The following is a 25,010-nucleotide window of genomic DNA, read 5'->3' as shown; positions in this document are numbered from 1 at the left end:
CGGCGACGGAGCAAAGGGCCTCCGGGTCCCGTGACGTCCGCGCTCGGAAGGCGCGGAGGAGGGCAGGCCCCGCGGGACAGGGCGGCGGGATCGGCTCAGCGTCCCGCGGCGTCCGGCTGCCCGGCGGCCTCCGGAGCGGGGCCCTGCAGGAGAACGCGCTTTCCCCGCCCCATCGGGGCCTCAGTTTCCCCACCCCGGGAGAGCCGGCGGCCCGGCCCCGGCTCACTCTTAGCTGCGGCCCTCACCTCAGGACGCGCGCACTGGGCCCGGCCCCGCTCTGCCCTCCGCGCCCAGGCCGCCCACCTGGCCCGCGCGGCCCGGGGTCGCTCACCTGCAGGGCCGGGGCCGCCCCACACCGTCCACGCCCGGCGCGGAACCTTGGCCCTACCGCAGCAGCTGGCCCGGAGGGCTTTATCCGGCGCACCGAGGCCAGCGCGGGAGGGGCTGGGAAGCCGGGCGCACAAAGCTGCAGGCGGAAGTCCGGCCGGGGCGGGGCCTGAACGGGAGGTGGGCGTGGTCGTCTCAGGCGGGGGCGGGGTCAGGAGGTCCCGGGCGGGGCGGGGCCCTATCGGGGAGGAGCGGGCGCCTGCCGCCAGGGGGCGCCGTGGGGCAGCGGGGTTGCACCTGGCGCGCGGCTGCCGCTCCTCTGCCCGCCTCCCAGGCCCCGCAGCCCCGCGCCGCCTCCTGGACCCGGACCCGGACCCGGTCCCGGACCCTCCGTGGGATCCCAGCTCCTCCTCGAGCCGCCACGGGCCGCCATGGCCTCTCTGGGGGACCTGGTGCGCGCCTGGCACCTGGGCGCGCAGGCCGTAGATCGCGGGGACTGGGCCCGCGCCTTGCACCTGTTCTCGGGCGTCCCGGCGCCGCCCGCCAGGCTGTGCTTCAACGCGGGCTGCGTGCACCTGCTGGCCGGGGACGCCGAGGCCGCGCTGCGGGTGAGCGGGGCGTGGGGAGGCCGGTGCGGACGATGCCTCCGCCTCGAGCCCCTGGGGAGGGCTCTGCGCCCCTCCCCGACGGTTACGGGGTCGCCCTGCCGCCCCCGACCCAGCGAACGCCCCTGCAGGTGGGAGCCGAGCAGTGGGGGCCGCACCTGAGCTGAGCGAGGCCGGGCTGGGGGGCGCGGCGGTTACTGGCAGAGGCCCGGGCCCGAGGGTGACTCACACCGGGAAGGGGGAAGCTGCTGGGCTGGGTCAGGCCCGAGGGGCCGCCCTGCACCAAGGGGAAAGCGTTGCACCTGTGGTCATGGCCAGGAGACAGGGTCAGTCTCCTCCTCTGAGCCCTCAGCCAGGAGGGCTGAACGCAGCCCACTCCCCAAAACAGCCAGGAGTCCAGGGTGCCCGGGTGCAGCGGCCAAGGCCCTGCACGGAGTCCGCTGCCCTTCCTGCGCCCGCCCCCGTTCTGAGGCCGCCTGTACCTGCGCATTCCAAACACCAGCGCTGCCCCCACGCTCAGTCCCAAGCACCCTGCAGAAGCAGGCAGGTGCCCACGGTTATTGAAGGCTTGGTGACAGCAGCGATGAAAAGGAGAGGGAACTTTGCTCTGTGAGAGGGTCTCCACGCCCCTGACTCACAAAATATCCCCCTTGGAGGAGACTGGGCAAAGTGCATGAGACCCCCCCTCTCTTGTGTCTTAAAGCTGCATACAAATTTACAGTCACCTCCACAATGATTTCATTTTTTTGTTTGTTTCAAAGATGGAGTCTTGTTCTGTCGCCCAGGCTGACTGGAGTGCAGTGGTGCCATCTCGGCTCACTGCAACCTCTGCCTCTGGAGTTCAAGCAATTCTGCCTCAGCCTCCTGAGGAGCTGGGATTACAGGCGCCCACCACCCTGCCCGGCTGATTTTGTATTTTTAGTAGAGACGGGTTTCACCATGTTGGTGAGGCTGGTCTTGAACTCCTGACCTCAGGTGATCTACCCTCCTCGGCCTCCCAAAGTTGGTGGGATTACAAACGTGAGCCACGTTGCCCTACCCACAATGATTTCATTTTAAAATGTTATCCAAGAAAGGGAATGTAATCATTAGACACCAGGTGGTTCAGCAACAAATCCTATGTTCGGGGCTAACCCAGTCACCCTGTGCTCACATGCCTGGTTTCACTACAGAGACAGGACACAGTGAAAGTCAATACAACTAATCACAGCATATGGTATTAGGAATATAGGAACTTAGGAAAGAGGATGGAACAGCTGTGATTCATAAAACCGATCATCTGAGGGGCAGGCCAGGGTGCAGGTGTTGCTGGAACTGCTGTCTCTTGGTAGGAGCCTTGCGTGACTTTTGGGGAAGATAAGTGGGTTCTGCTGGCCCTGAGCAGCCACCCCACATCAGGGCTGCGTGCCTGTGCTCAGCCGCCACACTTCACACCTGTGTGAACTCGGTTCAGCGACAAGACCCCGCTCAGCCAGATTTGTGAAAGAGAGACCATAGCACCCTTCCTGTCACACACACTTAACTGATGGCCACAGTCCCTGTTCAGAACATTCTATGTCTTTCTGAGTCTGGTTTAAGGAAGAGCTGTGCTTTACACACAGATAAACCCATGAGGACATGTGTGTTGTTCTTTCTGATTCTAGTAGATTTCTAGTCATTTGCATGAACTATCCAAAAAGGATTTTTATTTTATGTTTTGAGACAGAATCTTGCTCTGTCTTACAGGCTGGAGTGCAGTGGCATGATCTCAGCTCATTGCAACATCCGCCTCCCTGGTTTAAGCGAGTCTGCTGCCTCAGCCTCTCGAATAGCTGGGACTACAAGCGCGTACCGCCATGCCCAGCTCATTTTTGTATTTTTGGTAGAGACAGGGTTTCACCATGTTGGCCAGGCTGGTCTCGAACTCCTGACCTCGTGATCCGCCTGCCTCGGCCTCCCAAAGTGCTAGGATTACAGGTGTGGGCTAACATGCCCGGCCTGTAATGCAGGTCTTTAACTGGTGACTCTGGGATCTGGGCTGTGTTATCTCATCTCCAGTATTGTGACAGCCAAGGTCGCCTGAGGTCAGGAGTTCGAGAATCTCTTGAACCCAGAGGTGGAGGCAGCCGTGAGCCGAGATCGAGCCGCTGCACTCCAGCCTGGGTGACAGAGCAAGACCCTGTCTCAAAAAAAAAAAAAAAAAAGATTTTTAAAAGACAAAAGTCTCATATAACCCCACCCCCTGAGGTAACTATTATTAACACACTGGAACACTTTTTTCCAGCCTCTGTCCTTGTGCTCACGGTAAACAAATCGGTTTTAGCAGCACCTCAGTGGGCTTTGCACCCCGGACGGGTTGGGGTTGGGTGGGCTGTGGCGGCCTGAGTGGTAACAGCCCTGCCCAGGCAGGAGCCTCCAAAGGTCCCTGGACAGGAGCAGGAGGGGCCGATGGGATTCTGTGGCCCTGGCACCGATCACACCGTATCTGTGATGCTGTGTGACCAGGTTACGGACCTTGGCATCCCATGGGCATTTTTGTCCCCAGGCATTTGACCAAGCCGTGACCAAGGACACCTGCATGGCGGTTGGCTTCTTCCAGCGAGGAGTGGCCAACTTCCAGCTGGCGAGGTGAGTACAGGGGTGCCTTGTTCCTTCTCTGACGGCCCTTTGTCTCCCTGCAGAGTCCACTCCTGCACTCCCCCCTCCTCCGTCTCCACCTGCTCCCTCCTCTTGCCCACTCCCTCCTCCGTGGTTCCTGGCTCCAGGGAAACCTGGGCAGAGACTGTGGCCCTCACCTCTGCTGACCACCACCCTTGAACACAGGTGGTCGGGTCCTCACTGCTAACCTGGGCCCTCTGCACCATGTCCCTTCCTAAAGGAGGAATGAGGGAAGGGAGACCATCGGGACTGCAGGCCAGGCCCTGCCTCGGCCTCTCTGCCTGATGCTCAAAGGCCCCATCCCAGGAGGGCAGGCTCTGTGGGGAAGTGGATCACAGTCCCGAGAGCCTTGCAGTCCTGAATGTCAAAACCCCTGAAGTCTAAAATCCCAAAAAGTATAATTCTAGAAAAAATAAAATTCTGTAAAAGATATTTATTTACTTTTTAAAAATTATTTTGAGGCAGAGTCTCACTCTGTCGCCCAGGCTGGAGTGCAGTGGCGGGATCTCGGCTCACTGTAAGCTCCGCCTCCTGGGTTCAAGCGATTCTCCTGCCTCAGCCTCCCGGGTAGCTGGGATTACAGGCAGGCACCACCTCGCCCGGCTAATTTTTTGTACTTTTTTAGTAGAGACGGGGTTTCACCGTGTTAGCCAGGATGGTCTCGATCTCCTGACCTCGTAATCCGCCCGCCTCGGCCTCCCAAAGTGCTGGGATTACAGGCATGAGCCACCGCACTCTGCCAACATACATATTTTTTCTTTTTTTTTTTTTTTTTTTTTTTTTTTTTTGAGACGGAGTCTCGCTCTGTCGCCCAGGCTGGAGTGCAGTGGCGCGATCTCGGCTCACTGCAAGCTCCGCCTCCTGGGTTCACGCCATTCTCCTGCCTCAGCCTCCCGAGTAGCTGGGACTACAGGCGCCCACAACCGCGCCCGGCTAACTTTTTTTTGTATTTTTAGTAGAGACGGGGTTTCACCGTGGTCTCGATCTCCTGACCTTGTGATCCGCCCGCCTCGGCCTCCCAAAGTGCTGGGATTACAGGCGTGAGCCACCGCGCCCGGCCTACATATTTTTTCAAGCACAAATTCATGCACTCTAGTGACAGGCTCACGGGTGTGACAGCTACGAGCAGATGACAGTGCTCGTGAGGAGCTAGGTCAGAAGGGGGAAGACGTACGTGCGTAGACTCTGGATAGTAATTGTGTGCACCTGGTTTTATCGCTGGTCATCAAAACACCAAGACAAACAACCCGTCTTCTAACAAGATCCATCAAAGGCTTCAGGGTCCACCACGTATGCAGTCACCTAGAGAGCCAGGATCTCGAGCTATTTTGCCTTTCAGAAGCGCAGATGAACGAAAAAGCCATCTCTTCCTTGACTGAGGAGCCAGCATTCGGGATGATGGCTGTGGGACTCTGCCTTTCTGGATGACCACCCAGACCCCTCTGGGGGCAGCCTCTCCTTCAAATGGGCACGGGAAGCCCGCCAGAAGGAGAAGCGTTTCCGGCAGGCACTGGGGAGCTCCAGCAAGGCTTGGAAGGAGGCTCAGAGTTTGGAGAGGTTGCCCCCTTGGGGTGGGGGGGCCTGCGAAGAGGGAGGGAAATAACCAGGGCGCTCTGCACAGTTCAGAAGAGAGGCTTGGGGGCAGGCAGGGGTCCAGGAAGCTGAATCTGACCTGGGAAAATGCTGGAGCCCCAGCACACGGTGACCCCCACACCCACTCAGCATACATGTGCATGGACCCCTCGCCCACGTACCCAGACCTGAGTGTGGAGACAGGCACCGCACTGCCCTCCTTCAGGTCTCCTTGGAACCAGGTGTTGGGGGGCGCTGGAGCGGGGCTGGATGTGAAAACTGCTCGGCCCCAGCCCCGTCTCCGCCCTGCGCCGCTGAGGGGACCCCGGCTGCCCACAGGTTCCAGGAGGCTCTGTCTGACTTCCGGCTGGCCCTGGCACAGCTGAGGGGCCACCCTGCCATCGACTACACCCAGCTGGGCCTGCGGTTCAAGCTGCAAGCCTGGGAGGTGAGGCCGGGCAGGGCTCACTCTGCTGCTGGCTGTGGGGTGTCCATGGGCAGCGGTGCCATCACAGGAGGGCCCTGTGGACTGGGGAGCGCCTCTGCCCGAAGCTCTTGGTGCCGTGGAATCCCCTGGCCACTCCTTGACCCGCAGGAGGTTCTGGTGGCAGTGGAGGTGGAGGGACCATTTTGTGCTGTCTCAGGCCACCAGGGGTGGCTCCACCCAGGAGGGCAGAGGCGAAAGGCCGCTGGGTGGGCAGGGAGCAGGCAGAGGGTTGTGCCCACCCTCCACTGTGCCCCCAACCCTTTCCTGGCTGCCTGGAACGTGTTGGCACCAAGGGAGGGGCACTGAGAGGGTCCCCCCACCAGACCCCGGTAACGCACCACCCTGAAGCCTTCTGGGAATAGCATTGTCTTAGGACGGAAAGTTGGAAGGGAAAGCCCCCCAGTGTGGGTCTGCAGCCAGGGTTAAAGTCAGGTGGGGGCCTCCAGCCCAGGACACAGAATGGTGCAGGGGAGGAGCCGGGTAGGGGAACTGGGGCAGGGGCTGGGTGGGGGGACCAGGGGAGGGGCCAGGTGGGAGGATTGGGAGAGGAGTCCAGTGGGGGGGATTGGGGAGGAGCTGGGTGGGGGTACTGGGGGAGGGGCTGGGTGGGGGAACGGGGGAGAGTCTGGGTGGGGGATCAGGCCCTGCCATCACCTTGGCCCCACTCCCAGGTGCTATACAATGTGGCGTCGGCACAGTGCCAGCTGGGGCTCTGGACAGAGGCGGCCGGCAGCCTAAGGGAGGCCATGTCCAAGTGGCCGGAGGGGTCCCTGAATGGCCTGGACTCAGCCCTAGACCAACTGCAGGTGAGGAGTGCCAACCCGGTCATGGTTTTGGGCTGGTGCCTACCACAGCCCCTCAAGACCAATTTCACGAGATGAAGAAGCTTCTGGAGGGAGATGGCCCTAGTGCCCAGTTTCGAGTGCCAGGCGGGGGCTTCCTGTGGCCTGTGGGAAGGGGGTGGGGGGCCCAAGTGGCCCCTGCTGCTCCAAGGTGCAGGGGCTTTGCAGCTGCAGGCCTGGTTGGTCACCCCATCTGCATCTGCTGGATGCCCACCCCCTCCAGAGACGGGGCTCGCTGCCGCCACGGCAGGTTCCCAGGGGCGAGGTCTTCCGGCCCCACCGGCGACATCTGGAGCACCTGGAGCCCGTGGATTTCCTGGGCAAGGCCAAGGTAAAGATGGGGGTGGCGTCCTGGGGCATTGCAGCCGGTGCTGAGCCCTCGAACTGTGTTCCCAGGGAAGGGGGTGTGTGCAGTCCAGGCCACTGTAAAGGCCAGGAGGGTAGAGAGTGGGCCCACAGCCATCCTCAAACTGGCGCCCAGGGCAGGGGGCCAGTGCCCCAAATGGGGCTGTCACCTTGGAGGCAGAGCCCACTAGAGCCAGCTGCATAGGAGGGGGCTCCAGCTCTCCCAACAAGGAACCTGCGGGTGCCCCCCCCCGCCCAGCCCGGGCCACGGCCACAGCCACAGCCTTGCAGCCTCCCGGAGTCCCTGCGTCTCTCTGCGTCCCTTCGTGCCTTTGTGTCTCCCTGTGTCCGTGCCACAGATAGCGAGGTCCCAGAGGGGGTCCCTGTGTGCCTGCCACAGATAGCAAGGTCTTGCGCGGGCAGGGGCTGCAGTCCGACGGTCTGGGCCACGTTACGCCCATACTTGGGTCAGGGTCAGGCAGCACCCCTAAGGTCACAGGAATAGGGAGCTGCTCACCCCCAAAGGCTGGGAGTGAAACGTGGAGAAGAACTCCTGGTGGGCGAACACTGGGTCACCCTTGGCTGGCCACGCCCCTGAGTGACCACGCCCCCATCGACTGACCACGCCCCCTGACTGACCACGCCCCCTCGGTTACCTGCACTGCTGGGGTGGTGGGGGGCCAACCCCTGTGTGGCCCAGTGCAGCTGCCCAGCGTGGGAGGCCTTAGGGGGGCGAAACCGGGCTCTGAGCTGTGTTAGTGCATCAACTTAGAGTCCGCATATCACAGTAGAGGGCTGTTTATAAGAAACAAAAATGTTTTTAAAGTTGTGCTAAAGGCCAGGCGCGGTGGCTCACGCCTGTAATCCTAGCACTTTGGGAGGCCGAGACGGGTGGATCACGAGGTCAGGAGATCGAGACCATCCTGGCTAACACGGTGAAACCCCGTCTCTACTAAAAAATACAAAAAAATGCCGGGCGAGGTGGCGGGTGCCTGTAGTCCCAGCTACTCGGGAGGCTGAGGCAGGAGAATGGCGTGAACCCGGGAGGTGGAGCTTGCAGTGAGCTGAGATCCAGCCACTGCACTCCAGCCTGGGCGACAGAGCGAGACTCCATCTCAAAAAAAAAAAAAAAAAAGTTGTGCTAAAAGTAAGTTAATATTGCAGCAGATGTTTCCTTCCATCAGACATTTCCCTCCATGGTGGCAGACGAGGGCTGGGCGTGGGCAGCTGTTGCCCAGCCCCCGGGGACTTAGAGCTGCGGGGTGCGGTGGGGCGGGCTGCAGGGAGCAGAGCCCGCCGGGCCACTGGTCCCTGACCCGGAGCCCCCACTGTCCCTGCCAGGTGGTGGCCTCTGCCATCCCCGATGACCAGCGGTGGGGTGTCCGCCCTCAGCAGCCACAGGTGGGTTTGCGGCCCCTCAGGCCCCGCCTGGCCTCACCCAGCTTTGTGGGAAAGAAAACCCTGCACAAGCTTGGAGCCCTCCTGGGGCCACAAAGTTCCTCTGACGGGAGTGTGGGGCGGCCGTCCCGTCCCTGTGTGAGACCTGGGGAGGCCACTCTTCAAAGTTCAGCCCCCGACCCTTTACCAGAGCGAGGCTGTTGCTTTGTATCCACAGGGACTGGGAGCGAACCTCGATGCCAGGTAGGAGGGGCCGGCTGGGCCCTGCGAGCACGTCCCTTTCCTGCGGGCACAGGCCCTCCCCACGGGGCCATTCGGGCCGGGCACAGGAGGGCACTCAGATGGGCCGGGCCTGAGAGCCTCCCTCCTCTTCCCAGGTCCCCAGTCATGGACTCCCCAAGAGCTGGCACCCACCAGGGCCCCCTCGATGCAGAGACGGAGGTCGGTGCTGACCGCTGCACGTCGACCGCCTACCAGGAGCAGGTTCGTGGGCCTGGGCCTCTTCCCCTGCTGGGGGTTGGTGCTTCTGCTGCCTCTGTGGACCGGGGACCACAGTGAAACCAACACGAGGGTGGAGGGAGCAGCTCACTGCGGGGTAGATGGGGCCAGGCTCACCCACGGTCCTGGCCCAGCCCAGCCAGATGGGAGAGTGCCTGGCTGTGCCCAAGGCGAGAGGGTGCCGGCCATCAGGGCAGGAAAGAGGTGGTGTCCAGTGGAGACATCCAGGTAGCCCTGCAGGCCCTCAGCCCCCAGGACCACCTCAGGCTGGCCATGGCCCCTCCCCTCCCACTGGGGTGGGAGTGACCAGGAGTGATCCAGCTGGGGACAGGCAGGAGGCAGGACAGCTCTGGAGGGGCCCCGAGGCTCCCGCCCCCACATGGGGGCCCAGCAGCGACTCCATCTCCCCAGTCCTCCCGGACGCCCCTGGCACCTAGGGAGAGGCGGAGGAAGGCAGGAACCCAGCTGCTCCCAGGGTGGCAGCCATGGGCGGGGGCTCTGCTGCAGGACTCCAGGAGGCCCAGAGAAGGCACCTCCATTTCACGCTGGGCGCATCTGAGGATGTGGTCAGGAAGCAGCCCCGGCACTCTCTCTTTATGGATGCCCACTTCCAGTTTAACTGTGGCATCCTAGAGGCAAGGGCGCCCTCCAAGCTCTGCTTCATTCAATTCCCTCTGAGTCTGGAACCATTCACCCAGTTCCCACGATGGGCGTTTAAGCCCTCATCCTTCCTAACCTAAGGCAACTTCAACCATCTGATAAATCTAGTAAGTTACAACTGAGGCCGGGCACACTGGCTCATGTCTGTAATCCCAACACTGTGGGAGGCTGAGGTGGGAGGATCGCTTGAGCTTGGGAGGTGGAGGCTGCAGTGAGCCATGACAGTGCCACTCCACTCCGGCCTGGGCGACAGAGCAAGACCCTATCTCAAAAAAAAAAGGAAAGAAAAGGCCAGGTGCGGTGGCTCACGCTGTAATCCCAGCAGTTTGGGAGGCTGAAGCGGGCGATCACGAGGTCAGGAGATCGAGACCAGCCTGGCTAACACGGGGAAACCCCGTCTCTACTAAAAATACAAAAAATTAGCCGGGCGTGGTGGTGGGAGCCTGTAGTCCCAGCTACTCAGGAGGCTGAGGCAGGAGAATGGCGTGAATCCAGGAGGCGAAGCTTGCAGTGAGCTGAGATCGCGCCACGGCACTCCAGCCTGGGCGACAGCGAGATTCCATCTCAAACACGACCACCACCACCACCACCTGACCCTCAGGGTCCAGCCAGCGCCAGGCTGTGACTTTGTGACTTGCAGGCGGTGAACTCGTCCCCTCCTTGGTGCCCAACTCAGGGCACACGGTTAACGTCCAGCCCACACAGAGGCCGGGGGCCAGGGACTGGGTCCTCAGCTTCCTGGGGTCACTGGGGAGCCCACCCACCTTGAGCTGCCACCTCGGTGGGCCTGGGGGGACGTGGTGCTCCCTCCTGGTGACAGGCAGCCTCTAGGCCTGCAGGGACCCAGCCCCATCCTAAGGCAGCTGACTGTGGGCAGGCTACCTGCTGGGCGCTGGCCGGGCACTGGCCGGGCACACAGGCCACACCCTTGCCGTGGGTTCTGCTAGGACGGTACTGGCCTCCGGCACCTGACCACCCCGGCCCACCCAGCCTGTGCTTCTCTTGCAGAGGCCCCAGGTGGAGCAAGTTGGCAAACAGGCTCCTCTCCCCCCAGGTATGGGGGTCCTCAGCAGTGGGGTCCCCGGGTGAGGGAGGAAGCTGCTGGCGCACAGCTGCCGGCTCCACCCACAGGGCCCGCTTTGGTGGGAGTGGCTGTGTCAGTCCTTGCTCTGTCCTGCAGGACCGCCAGCAACGGGGGCGCCTGGCCCCGACCCCTGTGAGGACCCCGCGGGTGCTGGGGTAAGAGGCTCCGGACCCTTCACCTGTCAGTCACCTGAGGGAGGCCAAACCCCATCCCTCAGAATCAAGGCTTGCAAGCCCCCCTCACCTGCCCAGTCTCTGCCCACACCCCTCGGGCTAGAGACGGCCCTGACCAAACCCAGGGCCTCAGTGGCCATCCCTCCCCCTCCTGCCTGGCCGCAGGGAGCAGGTGCGGGGGGCTCCGAGCCCCTGGTGACTGTCACCGTGCAGTGCACCTTCACCGTGGCCCTGAGGGCGAGAAGAGGAGCCGACTTGTCCAGCCTGCGGGCACTGCTGGGCCAGGCCCTCCCTCACCAGGCCCAGCTTGGGCAACTCAGGTGGGCCAGAAAGCCCCTGCGGGCTGCGGCGGACCTGGGCGGGGGTGGGGGTGGACTCTGCGCCGGGCACCGCCCCGACTGAGGCAGCTGCTGGAAGAGGGGGTGGCAGAGGTCACCGTCCTCCCCGCAGGCCCCACCCTGGAGGCCCCCTCTGAGGAACCTCTTTGCAGTTACCAAGCCCCAGGTGAGGACAGGCAGTGGGTCCCCATCCCCGAGGAGGAGTCGCTGCAGAGGGCCTGGCTGGACGCGGCTGCTGGCCCCAGGGGGCTGCAGCTGCAGTGCAGGGTGAGCCGAGGGCAGGGCAGGGGCAGAGGCAGGGGCACCCTGAGGGGTGGTGGAGGACCCTCCTCCCAGTGCCCGGCCCGACCTGCAGCCCACTCTCCTGCCACAGGGAGCTGGGGGCCGGCCAGTCCTCTACCAGGTGGTGGCCCAGTACGGCTACTCAGCCCAGGGGCCAGAGGACCTGGGTTTCCGACAGGGGGACACGGTGGACGTCCTGTGTGAAGGTAGGGTGGGCATGGCCCTTCCCAGGCAGCACCGGGATGCCCGGGGTGTGCGGGGCTTACAGCTTGGCCTGTGCCGTGAGCAGACGTGGCACCCAGAGGCGTCTGGGTGCCATGTCTGGGTAGCGCCCTGCAGAGCCCAACGTCCCCCTTGCAGTGGACGAGGCATGGCTGGAGGGCCACTGTGACGGCCGCATCGGCATCTTCCCCAAGTGCTTCGTGGTCCCCGCCGGCCCTCGGATGTCAGGAGCCCCCGGCTGCCTGCCCCGATCCCAGCAGGGAGATCAGCCCTAGCAATGCTGTGTACATGATGTTTTAATAAAAACCATGCTCACTGCGGTGTAACCCTCCAAGCGGGTGTGGGAGGCTGGGCTGGCCCAGGAGAAGCCCCCGGGTCTGGACTCCTGCAGCATCAGGCAGAGCGGGGGTCCAGGCAAGGCAGCTCCCTCCCCTCTGCCCCTCTCTACCCTTCCTGAGGCCCTGTCAGGAGCAGGACCCTATGCCTCTGTGGTCTTGCCCCCTTTGCAGGCAGTAGGTGGCCCTGCAGTCACACAGCTTGGAGACACCATGAGTCCTGGTGGCCTGTGTGCAGAAAGGCACCAAGGGCCCTGGAAGCCCAGTGTGGGAGGGGGCGGGGTCCAGGGACGCCGGGAGGGGAGGCCACGCAGCCTCTGTGGACAGCACCACCCCGAGGGTGCCCTGGAGGTGGCTGTCACCTGACCTTGGGCAGAGCCACAGAGCAAGGTCCCACAGTGCTCAGGGCTCAGGAAGGCTCCAGCATCCGGGACGCAGCTGCCTGTGGGCTCTGTGGGGGCCCACCTCCGCCTCCCACTAGTCTTGCAACCAGAAGAGCTGGACCAAGGCGGCCCCCACCACCGCCACCAGGGTCAGCACCATGAACACCACTTTGGCCACCCAGACGCCGTAGCTCACTGCCCACAACTGAGCCGGTGCGTCGGCTGGGATCATCCCGGTCAGGTTCAGCATGTAGCCCAGTGTCCAGCCAATGTCCACACCTCCCGCCTGCAGGACACACGGCTGCTCAGGGCTGCGGGGCAGCTACCCCAGGGCCACGACCCGCCCGTGCCCAGGGGAGGCAGTCACCTGACCTGCTTTCGGAACTCGAGGCTGGGCCAGGTCTCCTCACTGAACCTGTAGCCCTCATGCAGGAGGGTGAGGATGTACAGGCCTGAGGCACAGTAGTCTCGCAGCCAGCGGTCCTGCCCAGGGTAGCTGGCCTCCACCTGGGGCCCAGGAGGCCAAGGTACCAGGTGAGGACCCCCCGATCCTCAGTCATGGGGGGACTGCCCCATCTGCCCTGGCCAACCTGACACCCAGACAACAAGAGGGTGCTGGGCAGTGGTCGAGAGCCCCTCCCTGGCCCCGCTGACCGGTTAAATGGTGCGGGCTGCAGCCCCCTCTTGGCGGGCCAGAGGCTGGGCCCAGCTGCAGCTGCGGTCACAGCCTCCTACCTGGAGCGGCACGGCCTAGAGCTGTCCTCTGCCCGTGCCTCCCCTGGCCCTGCCTGCCGCGCTGCCCGCTGCGCTGCCCAGAATGAGGCGCCAGCATCCTGCACGGGGCAGCCCTGCCCCCTCAGGGACCCTCACTGCAGCTGGGGAAACCGGGGCCCACCCACCAGTTTCCAGGGCCTCTGGCAAAACTCCCAGATGGTGGCGTTGACCGTGCTCAGGGGCTGCCCGGAGGTGAGGTTCAGGAAGTGGAAGGTGTAGTAGAAGTTGGAGAAGGCCTGGGCGAGAAGGAGGCGGCTGTGCTTCGCTGTGGCTACGCTGGGTCAGATCCCCACCCCACCCGGGCTCCCAGAGCCTCCAAGAGCCAGCCTGGGCCCCTCCTGGGCCTGCTGCAGTCAGACAGGCACCTGGGGCCCCACAAGGAAGCCGGGACCCCTTTGGGGCGGGGGGCGGCGTGGGAGCTCACGTAGAACTTGCCCTGCAGCGGGGGCTGGTAGATGCCGTCGAAGGCACAGTCCTCCCGGCCCTGGCAGCTGGAGAAGTTGAAAAGTTCCCGGATGGCTGAGACGCAGGCCCCAGGGTTGCCTGTCCCTTCAACTGTGAGGTTCTGGGGGAGGCTCGGGGGGGGTGTGGTGTGGACACAGGGTGACTCGTACAGTGGGGCTAGGGCCAGTGTGGTCTGGTAGCCGCTGAGGTAGCATGGGTGACGGATCAGGGCAGCTGGGTGGCTCTGCAGAGGGCAGGAAGGCCTGAGCACCAGCCCCACACCCGCAGCCCTGTGCACCCTCCCCGGGGCTGGATGACCCACGCCAGCCCCGCGCCCATAGCCCTGTGCGCCCTCCCGATGGCCCGATGACCCACGCCAGCCCCGCGCCCATAGCCCTGTGCACCCTCCCCGGGGCCCGATGACCCACGCCAGCCCCGCACCCATAGCCCTGTGCACCCTCCCCGGGGCCCGATGACCCACGCCAGCCCCGCGCCCATAGCCCTGTGCGCCCTCCCGATGGCCTGATGACCCACGCCAGCCCCGCGCCCATAGCCCTGTGCGCCCTCCCGATGGCCCGATGACCCACGCCAGCCCCGCGCCCATAGCCCTGTGCGCCCTCCCCGGGGCCCGATGACCCACGCCAGCCCCGCACCCATAGCCCTGTGCGCCCTCCCCGGGGCCCGATGACCCACGCCAGCCCCGCACCCATAGCCCTGTGCGCCCTCCCAATGGCCGGATGACCCACGCCAGCCCCGCGCCCATAGCCCTGTGCGCCCTCCCGATGGCCCGATGACCCACGCCAGTCCCGCGCCCATAGCCCTGTGCGCCCTCCCGATGGCTGGATGACCCACGCCAGCCCCGCGCCCATAGCCCTGTGCGCCCTCCCGATGGCTGGATGACCCACGCCAGCCCCGTGCCCATAGCCCTGTTCCCACAGCCCCGTGCACCCTCCCCAGGGCCCGCTGACCTGCACCAGACCCACAAGGAGCCTGCTCAGCATCTGGTCCCGCCCGAAGCAGAGGTAGCTGTGAGTGTAGACGCTGTAGTTGGAGCCGTAGAGGCGAAAATCGGCCTGGGTGCTCTTGTCCAAGATAGGGCCCCCAGGCACGAAGGTGATCTGGGTGGAGGCTCCCCCCATGTCCAGGGCGCCCACCAGCGTCTCCTCCGGAGGCTGGATCCATTCTCCAGTGAAGGAGTACTGGGCACAGAAGGGGCCACTCAGCTCGGAGCAGCCACCCGGACCCCGCCCTGGTCAGCCAGCCCCAGACACCGGCCCCTCGCAGACCAGCCCCCGCCCTCGGGCTGCCTGTCGCACCTTGACCAGCGTCCCCAAGCCGTAGTTGACAGTGATCCAACCAAAGGCACCTTCATCCTGCCCCGCCAGGAGCTCGGCACCCCAAAAGTCCACGGGAGACCGGCCCAGGACCTGGGTGACTGCTGCGAAGATGTCCCGGGCCTGAGAGCTGTTCTTCTGCCTGGGCACAGAGGACCAGGGACTGGAGCTGGCTGGAAGCCTGGGCCCGGCCCCACCCTGCCTGCCACGCTGGTTGAGACCATGGTTTCTGCAGCCATGCCCTGTGGGTGCCAAGGCCATGCCCGCCTCACCTGAGCAACCTCATGCCAGCCGTGGCCCCCAGGAACATGGGTGTTTTCCGATGCTGGGCCTCTGGGATCAGCACCAGCGCCTCCTCCAGGCAGCCCCGCAGGCTCTCACCAGCCTGTGCAGGGTCAGAAGTGTAGGAGGAGATTCCAGGCCCTGGAACAGCAGCCGGGGACAGAGCTCCAGACCCCACAGGCTGGCTGGGCTGAAAGGCAGCTCCCAAAGACGTGGCCACCTCCTGACCCCCGGTGTGGCCACCAGCCAAGGGCTGCGTGGAGCGCTCAGGCTAGAGGAAGCAGGAAGGACCCTAACCCGGAGCCTCTGGAGGGTGCGGCCCTGTCCAGACCTTGTTTTCAGACTTCTAGAATGCTGAGAAATAAGGTGCTATTGTTTTAAGTCCCCAACTTGTGGTAATTTGTTACCAGAGCCCACAGGAAACAAATTTGGGGCCTCCTGTTTTCCCCTCTCAAGATCCTGGAGTGCAGGACCCCTGTGGCTACCAGCTTCGGCCGCCAGCACCACATGGTGCCAGGGTGGGGAGCACCAGGGGCCAGAGAGGGTCAGGGCCGAACGCAGCAGACGCTGGGCAGACCCAGGCCAGGCCATGAGAATCTGACTGCTCACTGGGACCTCGGCCGTCACTGAACCTCTCCAGACCCTTTCCGTGCATCTGGGAAATCCCAGCCAGGCAACAACAGGCAGATCCCAGCACCGGGCTGCAGAACTGCCCACTAACCTTCCACCTGGCAGGCCAGGGCCTGGCTGACCACACCAGTGCCATTCTCCTTGTCCGCCGGCCACTGATACAGGAAGAGGGACGTGTGGGAGGAGCCCGCATCAAACACGATGCCAAACTGGGGAGACAGTGGGATAAGTGGGAGGCAATACCTGTGGACCGCGCCCGGCCTCCCCTGCCGGCGGGGACGCACCTTGATGTCCGTGGGCAGGAGCACGCTGGTGGCCTCCACCAGGAGGAGAATGAGTGCAGTGAGGCCCGAGACCCCCGAGGCCCCCAGTATGGCCAAGAAGACCTGCTCCTTCCGGGACAGCCCCATGGCTCAGGTGGTCCTGGTTCCTGTGGGGGGACGGCCGTGGGCACCCAGGCTGCACTCGGTGTCCCCGCCCCCGTCTCCCTGGAGACGGACCCCTGGAGAGCCACTGGCCTTAGAGGCATCCCCGGGGCTCAGACAGCCTCCCGTGGCCAAGGACCACTCCCTGGGAGCCACACCTGCCGGGGGTGCCACGGGCATCAGAGGGCCCTGTGGGAGGGGTTGGGGGGACAGCAGGGGCCTCATCGGGGGACATGGCCTCAGCAGGATCCAAGTAGCCCCCTCGGATCCCCTTGGATGGGACTGGCGGAGCTGCCCTCACCATGTGATGGGGTCACCCTGTGTCCCCACCCTTTGGTCCTGCCTGTCCCGTGCCAGCCTCCCCAGGGGCAGCTCCAGCCTGCACTGGGGGCCCAGGGCTCTGCCTCCTCTCTGCGGCCCCCACCCCAGGCTCTCCCAGGGTGAGGTTTCTCTCTGGAGCCCTGAGGGGGCTGCCTGGGGACTGTTGCCAAGGGGTGGCGGGTGAACCCAGGGTGAGGCCAGTCATCCTAGGAAGAAGTGAGGCTTCTTAACGACATCGGTTTCTCTGGAAATCCAGCTCTAGGCTTCTCTAATCTGACTCTGCACCTTCTTAACTGGCGCCAGATGGCCCCTGGGAGGGAGGTGGACCCAGGAATGCCACCTGAGGGGCCTGGGCTTCTCTAGCCCTGTGGCCCAGGTGTCCACCTCCTCCTCTGCCTGGATGCCCAGCAAGGCATCTCAGCTCTCAAACTACCCCAGGCCTATCCTGTGCCACATATAGCCCCACTTCACACAGGTACCACTGCCCAAAGGAGTGGTCAAAGCCAGAAACTGCCACCAAGGTCCTGGCACCCGAGCCCCACGTGACTGTGTCCTGTCGTGTTCCCCCGGGACATGTTGCACCCACACGGAGTGGCAGGCGTGGGTGCTGCCCTGGTCCTGACCTCGGGCTCCTGGGCACATGGAAAGTGGGACACGCTGTGGGGTCCTCATGCAATTCTGTATGTCGGGGGGATACAAGCCCATTTTAAGGAGGATAGATGACAAAGGCCCAGAGAGGACAAGTGGCCGGTCCAGTCCAGACAGGGCCCAGCCTGTGTCCCCAACTGGCACCCAGGCCACAGTCCACCTCCTAGGGACAAACAGGTGACAGGGGCCAGGAACACAGGGACTCCACATTCTGATGTAGCCACCTGAGACCCCCAGACCTGAGCCTCCAGGAAGGCAAAGAGGATGGGGCAACCTCCCCCACACTCAAAAAACCCCCAGACCAGAACAGCCCCCCAGATCAGAACAGCCCCCTAGATGAGGACAGTCCCCCAGACCAGGACACCCCCACAGACAGAACAGTCCCCCAGACCAGGTCAGCCCCCCAGACCAGGGCAGCCCCCCAGACCAGGACACCCCCTAAGACAGAACAGTCCCCAAGACCAGGACAGCCCCCCAGACCAGGGCATCCCCCCAGACCAGGACAGTCCCCCAGACCAGGGCAGACCCCCAGGACAGCCCCTTGGCCCCTCACCTGGGCTGGCTGTCCACTTCCCTGAGCAGCAAGAAGGAAGCTGTGCTCAGGCGTGTCTGTGTCCGGCGCACCCGGCGTCCAGCCTCTCCCTGCCCCTGGGTCCAGGACAGCTGGGGTGGGAGGGGCGGGGCGGTGACACCCTCCAGCGATGCGCTGTGCACCTGGCTCCAGGGCCCGCAGACTGAGGTCAGCGCCCAAGGTCGCCCCGCCCCCTCCACCCTCGGGTCCGCCGCCCAGGGTCTCCCCGCATCCCCCACCCGCGGGTCCGTCCCGGCGCCCAGGGTCGCCCAGCCGCCGCGGGGTGGGAGGCAGGAGAGGGAAGCTGAGCAGAAGCCTGGAGCTGCGAGGGACAGAACTCCGGGACCCCGCCCCGCACCGCCTGCAGCCGCGCTCAGGGCCCCGGCCCGGACTTTGCCCCCCGCGCCGCCCGGCCCGGGCAGGTCGGAGTCAGGTGACCCCGAAGGTCCGGGCCCCGGGCGGGGGCGGAGGCGCCTGCACCCCGCGGCGTCGGTCGTTTCCCACTTGCAGCCACTGCGCCCTTCCCGCTCGCCGGGGGTCCCGGGGCCGCTGCCCAGGGTAGGTCGGGGCCCGGCCTCTGAGGGGGTCGGGGCCGGGGCTGGGTGGGGCTGGGGCGGGGCCGAAGATGGACCCAGTCGGGGTCGGGCTGGGGCAGGGCCGGGGCGGGGTCGGGCGCAGGGGAGGGCGCAGGGCGGGGCGGGCTGGGGCTGGGGGTGTTGGGGGCGGGGAATAGGGTGGGGGGAGATGAATTCCTTTCTGTGTGAGATCCAAGACCTCTTGGGGTCTCAATCAGGACTCCCTTTTCTGGTAGCATATCTGGTGTCATGTTTGTGCATTTTTGTGCTTTTTCTTGGTGATTTCACTGTTCATAATGGCCTCTCAGCATAGTGCAGAAACGCAAGGAGGCTGAAATGCACCTTACAGAGAAAACACACGTTGGATAAGCTTCATTCGTGCAAGAGTTAGTGCTGTTGGCCATGAGTTCAATGTTAGTGACACGATACATATTAAGTAAGGTGTCCTTAAACACAAATACACATAGGCCGGGCGCGGTGGCTCAAGCCTGTAATCTCAGCACTTTGGGAGGCCGAGACGGGCGGATCACGAGGTCAGGAGATCGAGACCATCCTGGCTGACAGGGTGAAACCCCGTCTCTACTAAAAATACAAAAAACTGCCGGGCGAGGTGGCAGGCGCCTGTAGTCCCAACTACTCAGGAGGCTGAGGCAGGAGAATGGCGGGAACCCGGGAGGCGGAGCTTGCAGTGAGCTGAGATCCGGCCACTGCACTCCAGCCTGGGTGACAGAGCAAGACTCCGTCTCAAAAAAAACAAAACAAACAAAAAAAAACACACATAAAAGAAGGTTTTATTAATATATTGACCATTTGACAAAACCGTGACCAGAAGCTTGCAGGAACGTAACTTTGCATTTCCCTTAGGAGCAACAGTTTAGCATATTCACTAATCCAGTGTTTGCAGCAACTTTATACCACATAGCTGCCATGGATAGTGACAATCAAACGTGTTTGTTGAGGATTTTTGCAGTTGTGTTCAACAAAGTTTTGTAGTTTTCTTTTTCAGTCCTGGTTTCTGTATGGGGATAATGCTGGGCTTATAAAATGAGTCTGGGAAGTTGTCCTTCCTTTTTTTTTTTTTTTTTTTTTTTGAGACGGAGTCTTGTTCTGTCCCCAGGCTAGAGTGCAATGGCGTGGTGTTGGCTCACTGCAACCTCTGCCTCCCGGGTTCAAGCGATTCTCCTGCCTCAGCCTCCCGACTAGCTGGGACTACAGGCGCCTGCCACCGTGTCTGGCTAATTTTTTGTATTTTCAGTAGAGATGGGGGTTTCACCATGTTGGCCAGGATGGTGTCGAACTCCTGACCTTGTGATCCGCCCACCTTGGCCTCCCAAAGTGTTGGAATTACAGGCGTTAGCCACGGCGCCCAGCCTGTTGTCCTTGTTTTATTTTGTGGAAGGGATTTGAAGAATTTGTATTAAATTTCTTCTTTAAATATTTTGTGTAATTTGGTTATAAAACCATCTGAGTCAGTACTTTCTTGTTTAGAAAAGTTTTAAAGTACAAATTCAGTTTCTTTAACAGTTAATAGGATTGTTCAAGTTGTCCGTTTAATGAGTTTTGGTAGTTTGTGGCTTTCAAGGAATTGGTCTATTTCACCTAAGCTGCTAAATTTATGTGAATACAATTATTCATAGTACTTCCTGGTTATCCTTTTAATGTCTGTAGGGTCTGTAGTGATAACCCTCCCATTCCTCATATTGGTAATTTTGTCCTTTCTCTCTCATCAGTGTTGCTAGCTAGAGGTCTATCCAATTTATTCATCATTTCAAAGAACCAGCTTTTTGTTTCATTGTTTTTTCTTTTTGGTTTTTGAATTATTTTAATGCTGTGCTTAACTGTATTTCCTTTCTTCTGCTTGATTTGAGTTTATATTTCTCCTCATCTGGTTTCTTAATGCAGAAGTTTACATTATTGACTTGAACCTTTCTTTTTTTCTAATCTAAACATTTGTGCTATAAATTTCCCTCTAAGCGCTGTTTAGCTCTCTCAATTTTTGATATGCTGTATTTTCATTTTATTCATTATATATAGATATAGATATATAGATATATAGATTTTTTTTTTTTTTTTTTGAAACAAAGTCTCACTCTGTGGCCCAGGCTGGAATGCAGTGGCACGATCTCAGCTCACTGCAACCTCCACCTCTTGGGTTCAAACGATTCTCCTGCCTCGGCTTCCCAAGTAGCTGGGATTACAGGCGCCCACCACCAAGCCCGGGTAATTTTTGTAGTTTTAGTAGAGATGGGGTTTCAGCAGGTTGGCGAGGCTGGTCTCGAATTCCTGACATCAAGTAATCCGCCTGCCTCTGCCTTTCCAAGTACTGGGATTACAGGCGTGAGCCAACGCACCCAGCCCACTTATTCTTTTAATCTTTTTTTGTTGTTCAGATGGGATAATCTCTGCTGATCTGTCTTCATATTTACTGACTCGTCCCTTTGCCATCTCCATTCTGCTACTGAGTCTGCTCAATGAAGTTTGTTTGTTTTCTCAATTTTGGTTATTGTGTTTTTTGGTTCTAAAATTTTCATATGGTTCTATTTATTTGGTGAGACTCTTTTCTTCTTTTTTTTTTTTTTTTTTTTTTTTTTTTTTGAGAGGGAGTCTCGCTCTGTCCCCCAGGCTGGAGTGCAGTGGCACAATCTCAGCTCACTGCAAGCTCCGCCTCCAGGGTTTACGCCATTCTCCTGCCTCAGCCTCCCGAGTAGCTGGGACTACAGGCGCCCGCCACCTCGCCCGGCTAGTTTTTTGTATTTTTAGTAGAGACAGGGTTTCACCATGTTAGCCAGGATGGTCTTGATCTCCTGACCTCGCGATCCGCCTGTCTCGGCCTCCCAAAGTGCTGGGATTACAGGCTTGAGCCACCGCGCCCGGCCTCTTTTCTTCTTATTTATTTATTTTTTTTTGAGACAGCATCTCACTCTGTAACCCAGGCTAGAGTGCAGTGGCAGGATCATGGCTCACTGCAGCTGTGAACTCCTGGGCTCAAACGATCCTCCCTCCTCAGCCTCCCAAGCTCAAGCGATCCTCCCTCCTTAGCCTCCCCAGGAACTGGGACCATGGGCATGCACCACCGTGCCTGGCTGATTTTTGTTTTCTTTTAGTAGAAATGGGGTTTCACCATGTTGCCCAAGCTTCTCTCAAACTTCTGTGCTCAAGTAATCCATCCGCCTCGGCCTCCCAATGTGCTAGGATTCCAGGCATGAGTCACCGCACCCGGCCTTTGCTGAGACTTTCTATTCTAACATTTTAAGTGCTGACGATGGCTCAGTTGGGCACTACTATAATAGCTACTTTAAAATCTTCAGGCCGGGCATGGTGGCTCACACCTGTAATCCCAGCACTTTGGGAGGCCAAGGCACGTGGATCACCTGAGGTCAGGAGTTCAAGACCAGCCTGGTCAACATGGTGAAACCCCCGTCTCTACTAAAAATACGAAAAATTAGCCAAGCGTGGTGGCGGGCGTCTGTAATCCCAGCTACTCGGGAGGCTGAAGCAGCAGAATTACTTGAACCCGGGAGGTGGAGGTTCCCGCGCCCGGCCCAAAGTTGTTTTTTAAAATTTTACTCATTGAAAATTTTTTTCTTGGCCGGGCGCGGTGGCTCAAGCCTGTAATCCCAGCACTTTGGGAGGCCGAGACGGGCAGATCACGAGGTCAGGAGATTGAGACCATCCTGGCTAACCCGCTGAAACCCCGTCTCTACTAAAAAATACAAAAAACTAGCCGGGCGAGGCGGCGGGCAGCTGTAGTCCCAGCTACTCCGGAGGCTGAGGTGGGAGAATGGCGTGAACCCAGGAGGCGGAGCTTGCAGTGAGCTGAGATCCAGCCAGTACACTCCAGCCTGGGCGACAGAGCGAGACTCCGTCTCAAAAAAAAAAAAAAAATTTTTTTTTCTTGAGACAAGGTCTCGCTCTGTCACCCAGGATGCAGTGCAGTGGCATAATCTTAACTCACTGTAGCCTTGAATTCTCGGGCTCAAGTGATCCTCCTGCCTCAGCGTCCCAAGTAGCTGACACCACAGGCCCGCACCACCACCATGCCCCATTACTTTTTTTTAATTTTTTTGTAGAGACAGATTTTGGGGCACCCCCTGGTCTAGCCGCACGTATGCCCCCCAGTGGTGGTTCTGGGAATGACCAAGGTTGGCTACTCAAGTCAGTTGTCTGGGTGAGTTAGAGTGAGACACACACAGACACACTTCGCAGGCGCACCTGAGGGTTGGGGGGCGTTGGGGGTGGTTTTCGGGTACTTCTCGGCTCCCGGGCTCCCCAGACCTCCCTTCCCAGCCCTCAGGCCGGAAAGCAGGGTTGACAGAGCACACAGAGACATAGGAGATTCCACAGCGGAAGGGGAGCTGACCCGCCTGCGGGCAGGCACCGGGACAGGGGCAGGGAGCCACTGGGGCCATCTTGCCCCTTTCAGGGTCAGGTTGTATGTCTGCTCTCTCCTGCCCCCGCAGAGGCAATGCTAACAGCAGAGGTGTGACTGCCACAGCTCCCTCCAGCACTGCGATTATGTCTCCGTATTTATTCCTGCTCACGGGGGTTTTACCTTACAGACAGGAGTCACACCTGTGATTCTTGCCCTTAGAAGCTCCCGCATCCCGGCAGGAGGTCCCCACACAGCCCCCAGACCACACCCCAGGTCTCAAGGGTGGTCGCTCTGCGGGGTGCACGTCCGGCCACGGGGCCACCTGGGGGGCTCCTTGGGGTTGTGTCGTGAGCGTGGATGTGCAGGCCTGGGCGTCTGCACTTGAGAGCGGGACCGGCTAGAGCAGGGTAGGCAGGTCGCTGGGGCAGGCGGGGGCCTCCTCCCGTGCCGTTCCTGAGTAGCCACAAGAGTGCGTCCAGGCAGGTGGCAGGCGACACTCCACACCCATGCGAGGCGTGACCCGGTCACTTGGAACAGCTGGATTGGTTGCATCTTCCTCCTTAGCAATAAGCCTCACGAGCATCAGATCCTTCCGGGAAGGCCATCGTGCGATCAGGCTGTACCCGGATCAGCAGGCACGGCACAGCAGGGCAGTAGACACCCTCAGAAAAGGTGCCAGGGGGTTGCTGGGGCTGGATGGCTTGTGTACTCATCAGTCACGATACTTCAAGAGCTGTTACCAGATTACCTTCAAAAAAAGGCTGTAACAGGCCGGGGCAGGAGGATTGCTTAAGGCCAGGAGTTTGAGACTAGCCTGGGCAACACAGTGAGACCCTGTCTCTACAAAACATAAAAGAATTAGCCAGGCGTGGTGATGCCTGTAGTCCCAGCTACTCGGGAGGCTGAGCGGATGGGAGAATCGCTTAAGCCCAGGAGGTCAAGGCAGCAGTGAGCCCCAGCCCGGGTGACAGAGCAAAACCCTGCCTCAAATTAAAAAGGGGGTTACCTTGTCGCTTTCATTGGCCTTTCCGTGATTCCTGATGGGATGAGGACTTTCTTCAGGAATTACTGGCCAGTTTCCTGCTCTGTGAATGATCCCTCCACATCTCTGCTCACTTTTCCCTATTGGCTTTTGTCATTTTCTTTTTTTTTTTTTTTTTTTGAGACGGAGTCTCGCTCTGTCGCCCAGACTGGAGTGCAGTGGCCGGATCTCAGCTCACTGCAAGCTCCGCCTCCCGGGTTTACGCTATTCTCCTGCCTCAGCCTCCCGAGTAGCTGGGACTACAGGCGCCAGCCACCTCGCCCGGTTAGTTTTTTGTATTTTTTTTTTTAGTAGAGACGGGGTTTCACCGTGTTAGCCAGGATGGTCTCGATCTCCTGACCTCGTGATCCGCCCATCTCGGCCTCCCAAAGTGCTGGGATTACAGGCTTGAGCCACCGCGCCCGGCCTGTCATTTTCTTTAGCAATATATAAAAGCACTTTAAATCTTAAGGACTTTAATTGCTCCCATGTATGGCCAATATTTCTTATTTCTTTCCCAACTATTTCTGGCTGCTGCTGCTGTTTTTGTATTTCAAGGGAGGCGAGGGCAGGTGCAGCAAAGTAGCCGAGGTTGCCCTGGTCACCAGCCCCCGGCCTGGCCCAGCCTGCCTCTGCGTGGGGCCACCTCCTTCCCCATTGGCACTTCTGCGTCTGCGTCTGCTCCTGGGGCTGCTGGCTTCCATGTCTCTTCCTCCTCTCACTTCCCCCGGCGGTTATGGCATGAGGAATGGAACCTCGTGGACCACATATAATACCCCCCAGGCCTTACTCGCTCCAGCAGACCCTACGGACTGGACTGTGTGGGACAGGCCTGCGGCCACAGCAGCCACCAGATGGGTTGGGACTGCAGGGTCCCTGTTAGGGCAGGGACGGGGGAGTGTCTGGCTGTTCTGGGACTCTGAGCTCAGGTGACGGATGGATGTGCCTTTCAGGACTGCAGGTGACGGATGGACATGCCTTTGGAGCAGTGCAGTGTGTGGGCACGTGGCAACCTCGCGTGCCGTCCTGCTTTGAGGAGCGCCACCCTCGAGGCCTGCGTGGCAGCACCAGCAGATTCCAGGCAGTGGCGACTTGTCTCATCAACTCTGCAGAAAGGAGACGCGAATCCCCCCATGATTTCATGATATGTCACTTTCAAACAGTATGGGCCACTGAATAACAGAAAGTCTATAGGCATTTGGTATTTACCTAAAACTTTATACATTCAAATTGGCACCAAAACCTGTCTCCTCCCGGACTCCATCTAGAATGTCCTGGAGCAGCTGGAGGTGGCTCCCAGCACCCCGGGCCTCAAGCCTGCTAGGCTGTGCCAGGCTGTGCAGCCTGCCTCTGCGTGGGGCTGGCACACCTGGCAGGCCCCCTGACCCTGGCCCAGCTGATACCTGTTGTTCCATCCCCCAGCCA

At 60.7% G+C, this 25,010-nt stretch overlaps 4 protein-coding genes across 58 annotated transcripts in view; 2 read left to right on the top strand and 2 right to left on the bottom strand.

The window, feature by feature from the left end:
* Window positions 1–401, bottom strand: part of EXD3 (exonuclease 3'-5' domain containing 3) — a 117,782-nt gene extending 117,381 nt beyond the window's left edge. For 38 of the 50 annotated variants that reach the window (XR_013405207.1, XR_013405208.1, XR_013405209.1 and 35 more), the window contains exon 1: window positions 332–401. The gene's annotated coding sequence lies outside the window, so the exon portion shown is untranslated. Of the gene's footprint in view, window positions 1–245 lie in introns of all 50 variants that reach the window. The other 12 variants (XM_077966815.1, XM_077966824.1, XM_077966806.1 and 9 more) reach the window with 1 other exon arrangement.
* NOXA1 (NADPH oxidase activator 1) lies at window positions 378–11,796 on the top strand. 4 transcript variants are annotated; one of them, XM_015116247.3, is made up of 14 exons: window positions 378–935; window positions 3,457–3,539; window positions 5,481–5,589; window positions 6,300–6,434; window positions 6,694–6,801; window positions 8,157–8,216; window positions 8,431–8,456; window positions 8,591–8,696; window positions 10,380–10,425; window positions 10,552–10,610; window positions 10,794–10,948; window positions 11,119–11,233; window positions 11,340–11,454; window positions 11,609–11,796. In XM_015116247.3, the coding sequence occupies exons 1-14, from the start codon at window positions 759–761 to the stop codon at window positions 11,743–11,745; spliced, it is 1,431 nt and encodes a 476-aa protein (XP_014971733.3). In that variant the 5' UTR covers window positions 378–758; the 3' UTR covers window positions 11,746–11,796. The 4 variants fall into 4 exon arrangements, with proteins under 4 accessions (XP_014971733.3, XP_077823028.1, XP_077823029.1 ...); XM_077966902.1 differs by having other exon boundaries at window positions 11,588–11,796; XM_077966903.1 differs by lacking the exon at window positions 8,431–8,456 and having other exon boundaries at window positions 8,157–8,236.
* ENTPD8 (ectonucleoside triphosphate diphosphohydrolase 8) lies at window positions 11,749–18,173 on the bottom strand. 2 transcript variants are annotated; one of them, XM_028834541.2, is made up of 10 exons: window positions 17,600–18,173; window positions 15,937–16,082; window positions 15,744–15,861; window positions 15,013–15,163; window positions 14,723–14,882; window positions 14,375–14,605; window positions 13,387–13,650; window positions 13,088–13,198; window positions 12,561–12,695; window positions 11,749–12,474 (listed from the first exon to the last, which is right to left on the bottom strand). In XM_028834541.2, the coding sequence occupies exons 2-10, from the start codon at window positions 16,060–16,062 to the stop codon at window positions 12,283–12,285; spliced, it is 1,488 nt and encodes a 495-aa protein (XP_028690374.2). In that variant the 5' UTR covers window positions 16,063–16,082; window positions 17,600–18,173; the 3' UTR covers window positions 11,749–12,282. The 2 variants fall into 2 exon arrangements, with proteins under 2 accessions (XP_028690374.2, XP_077823027.1); XM_077966901.1 differs by lacking the exon at window positions 13,088–13,198 and having other exon boundaries at window positions 17,600–17,740.
* LOC106993556 (uncharacterized) lies at window positions 17,748–24,771 on the top strand. 2 transcript variants are annotated; one of them, XM_077966913.1, is made up of 3 exons: window positions 17,748–18,175; window positions 23,129–23,236; window positions 24,539–24,771. In XM_077966913.1, exons 1-3 carry the CDS (start codon window positions 17,748–17,750, stop codon window positions 24,618–24,620), a joined length of 618 nt encoding a protein of 205 aa, XP_077823039.1. In that variant the 3' UTR covers window positions 24,621–24,771. The 2 variants fall into 2 exon arrangements, 1 of the variants encoding a protein (XP_077823039.1); XR_003723079.2 differs by lacking the exon at window positions 23,129–23,236 and having other exon boundaries at window positions 17,926–18,175.
* The last annotated feature ends 239 nt before the right edge of the window (window positions 24,772–25,010 follow it).

The sequence above is a fragment of the Macaca mulatta genome, chromosome 15 (assembly GCF_049350105.2).
Source record: "Macaca mulatta isolate MMU2019108-1 chromosome 15, T2T-MMU8v2.0, whole genome shotgun sequence".
Taxonomy (NCBI): domain Eukaryota; kingdom Metazoa; phylum Chordata; class Mammalia; order Primates; family Cercopithecidae; genus Macaca; species Macaca mulatta.
This window is presented reverse-complemented; position numbering and strand designations above follow the sequence as displayed.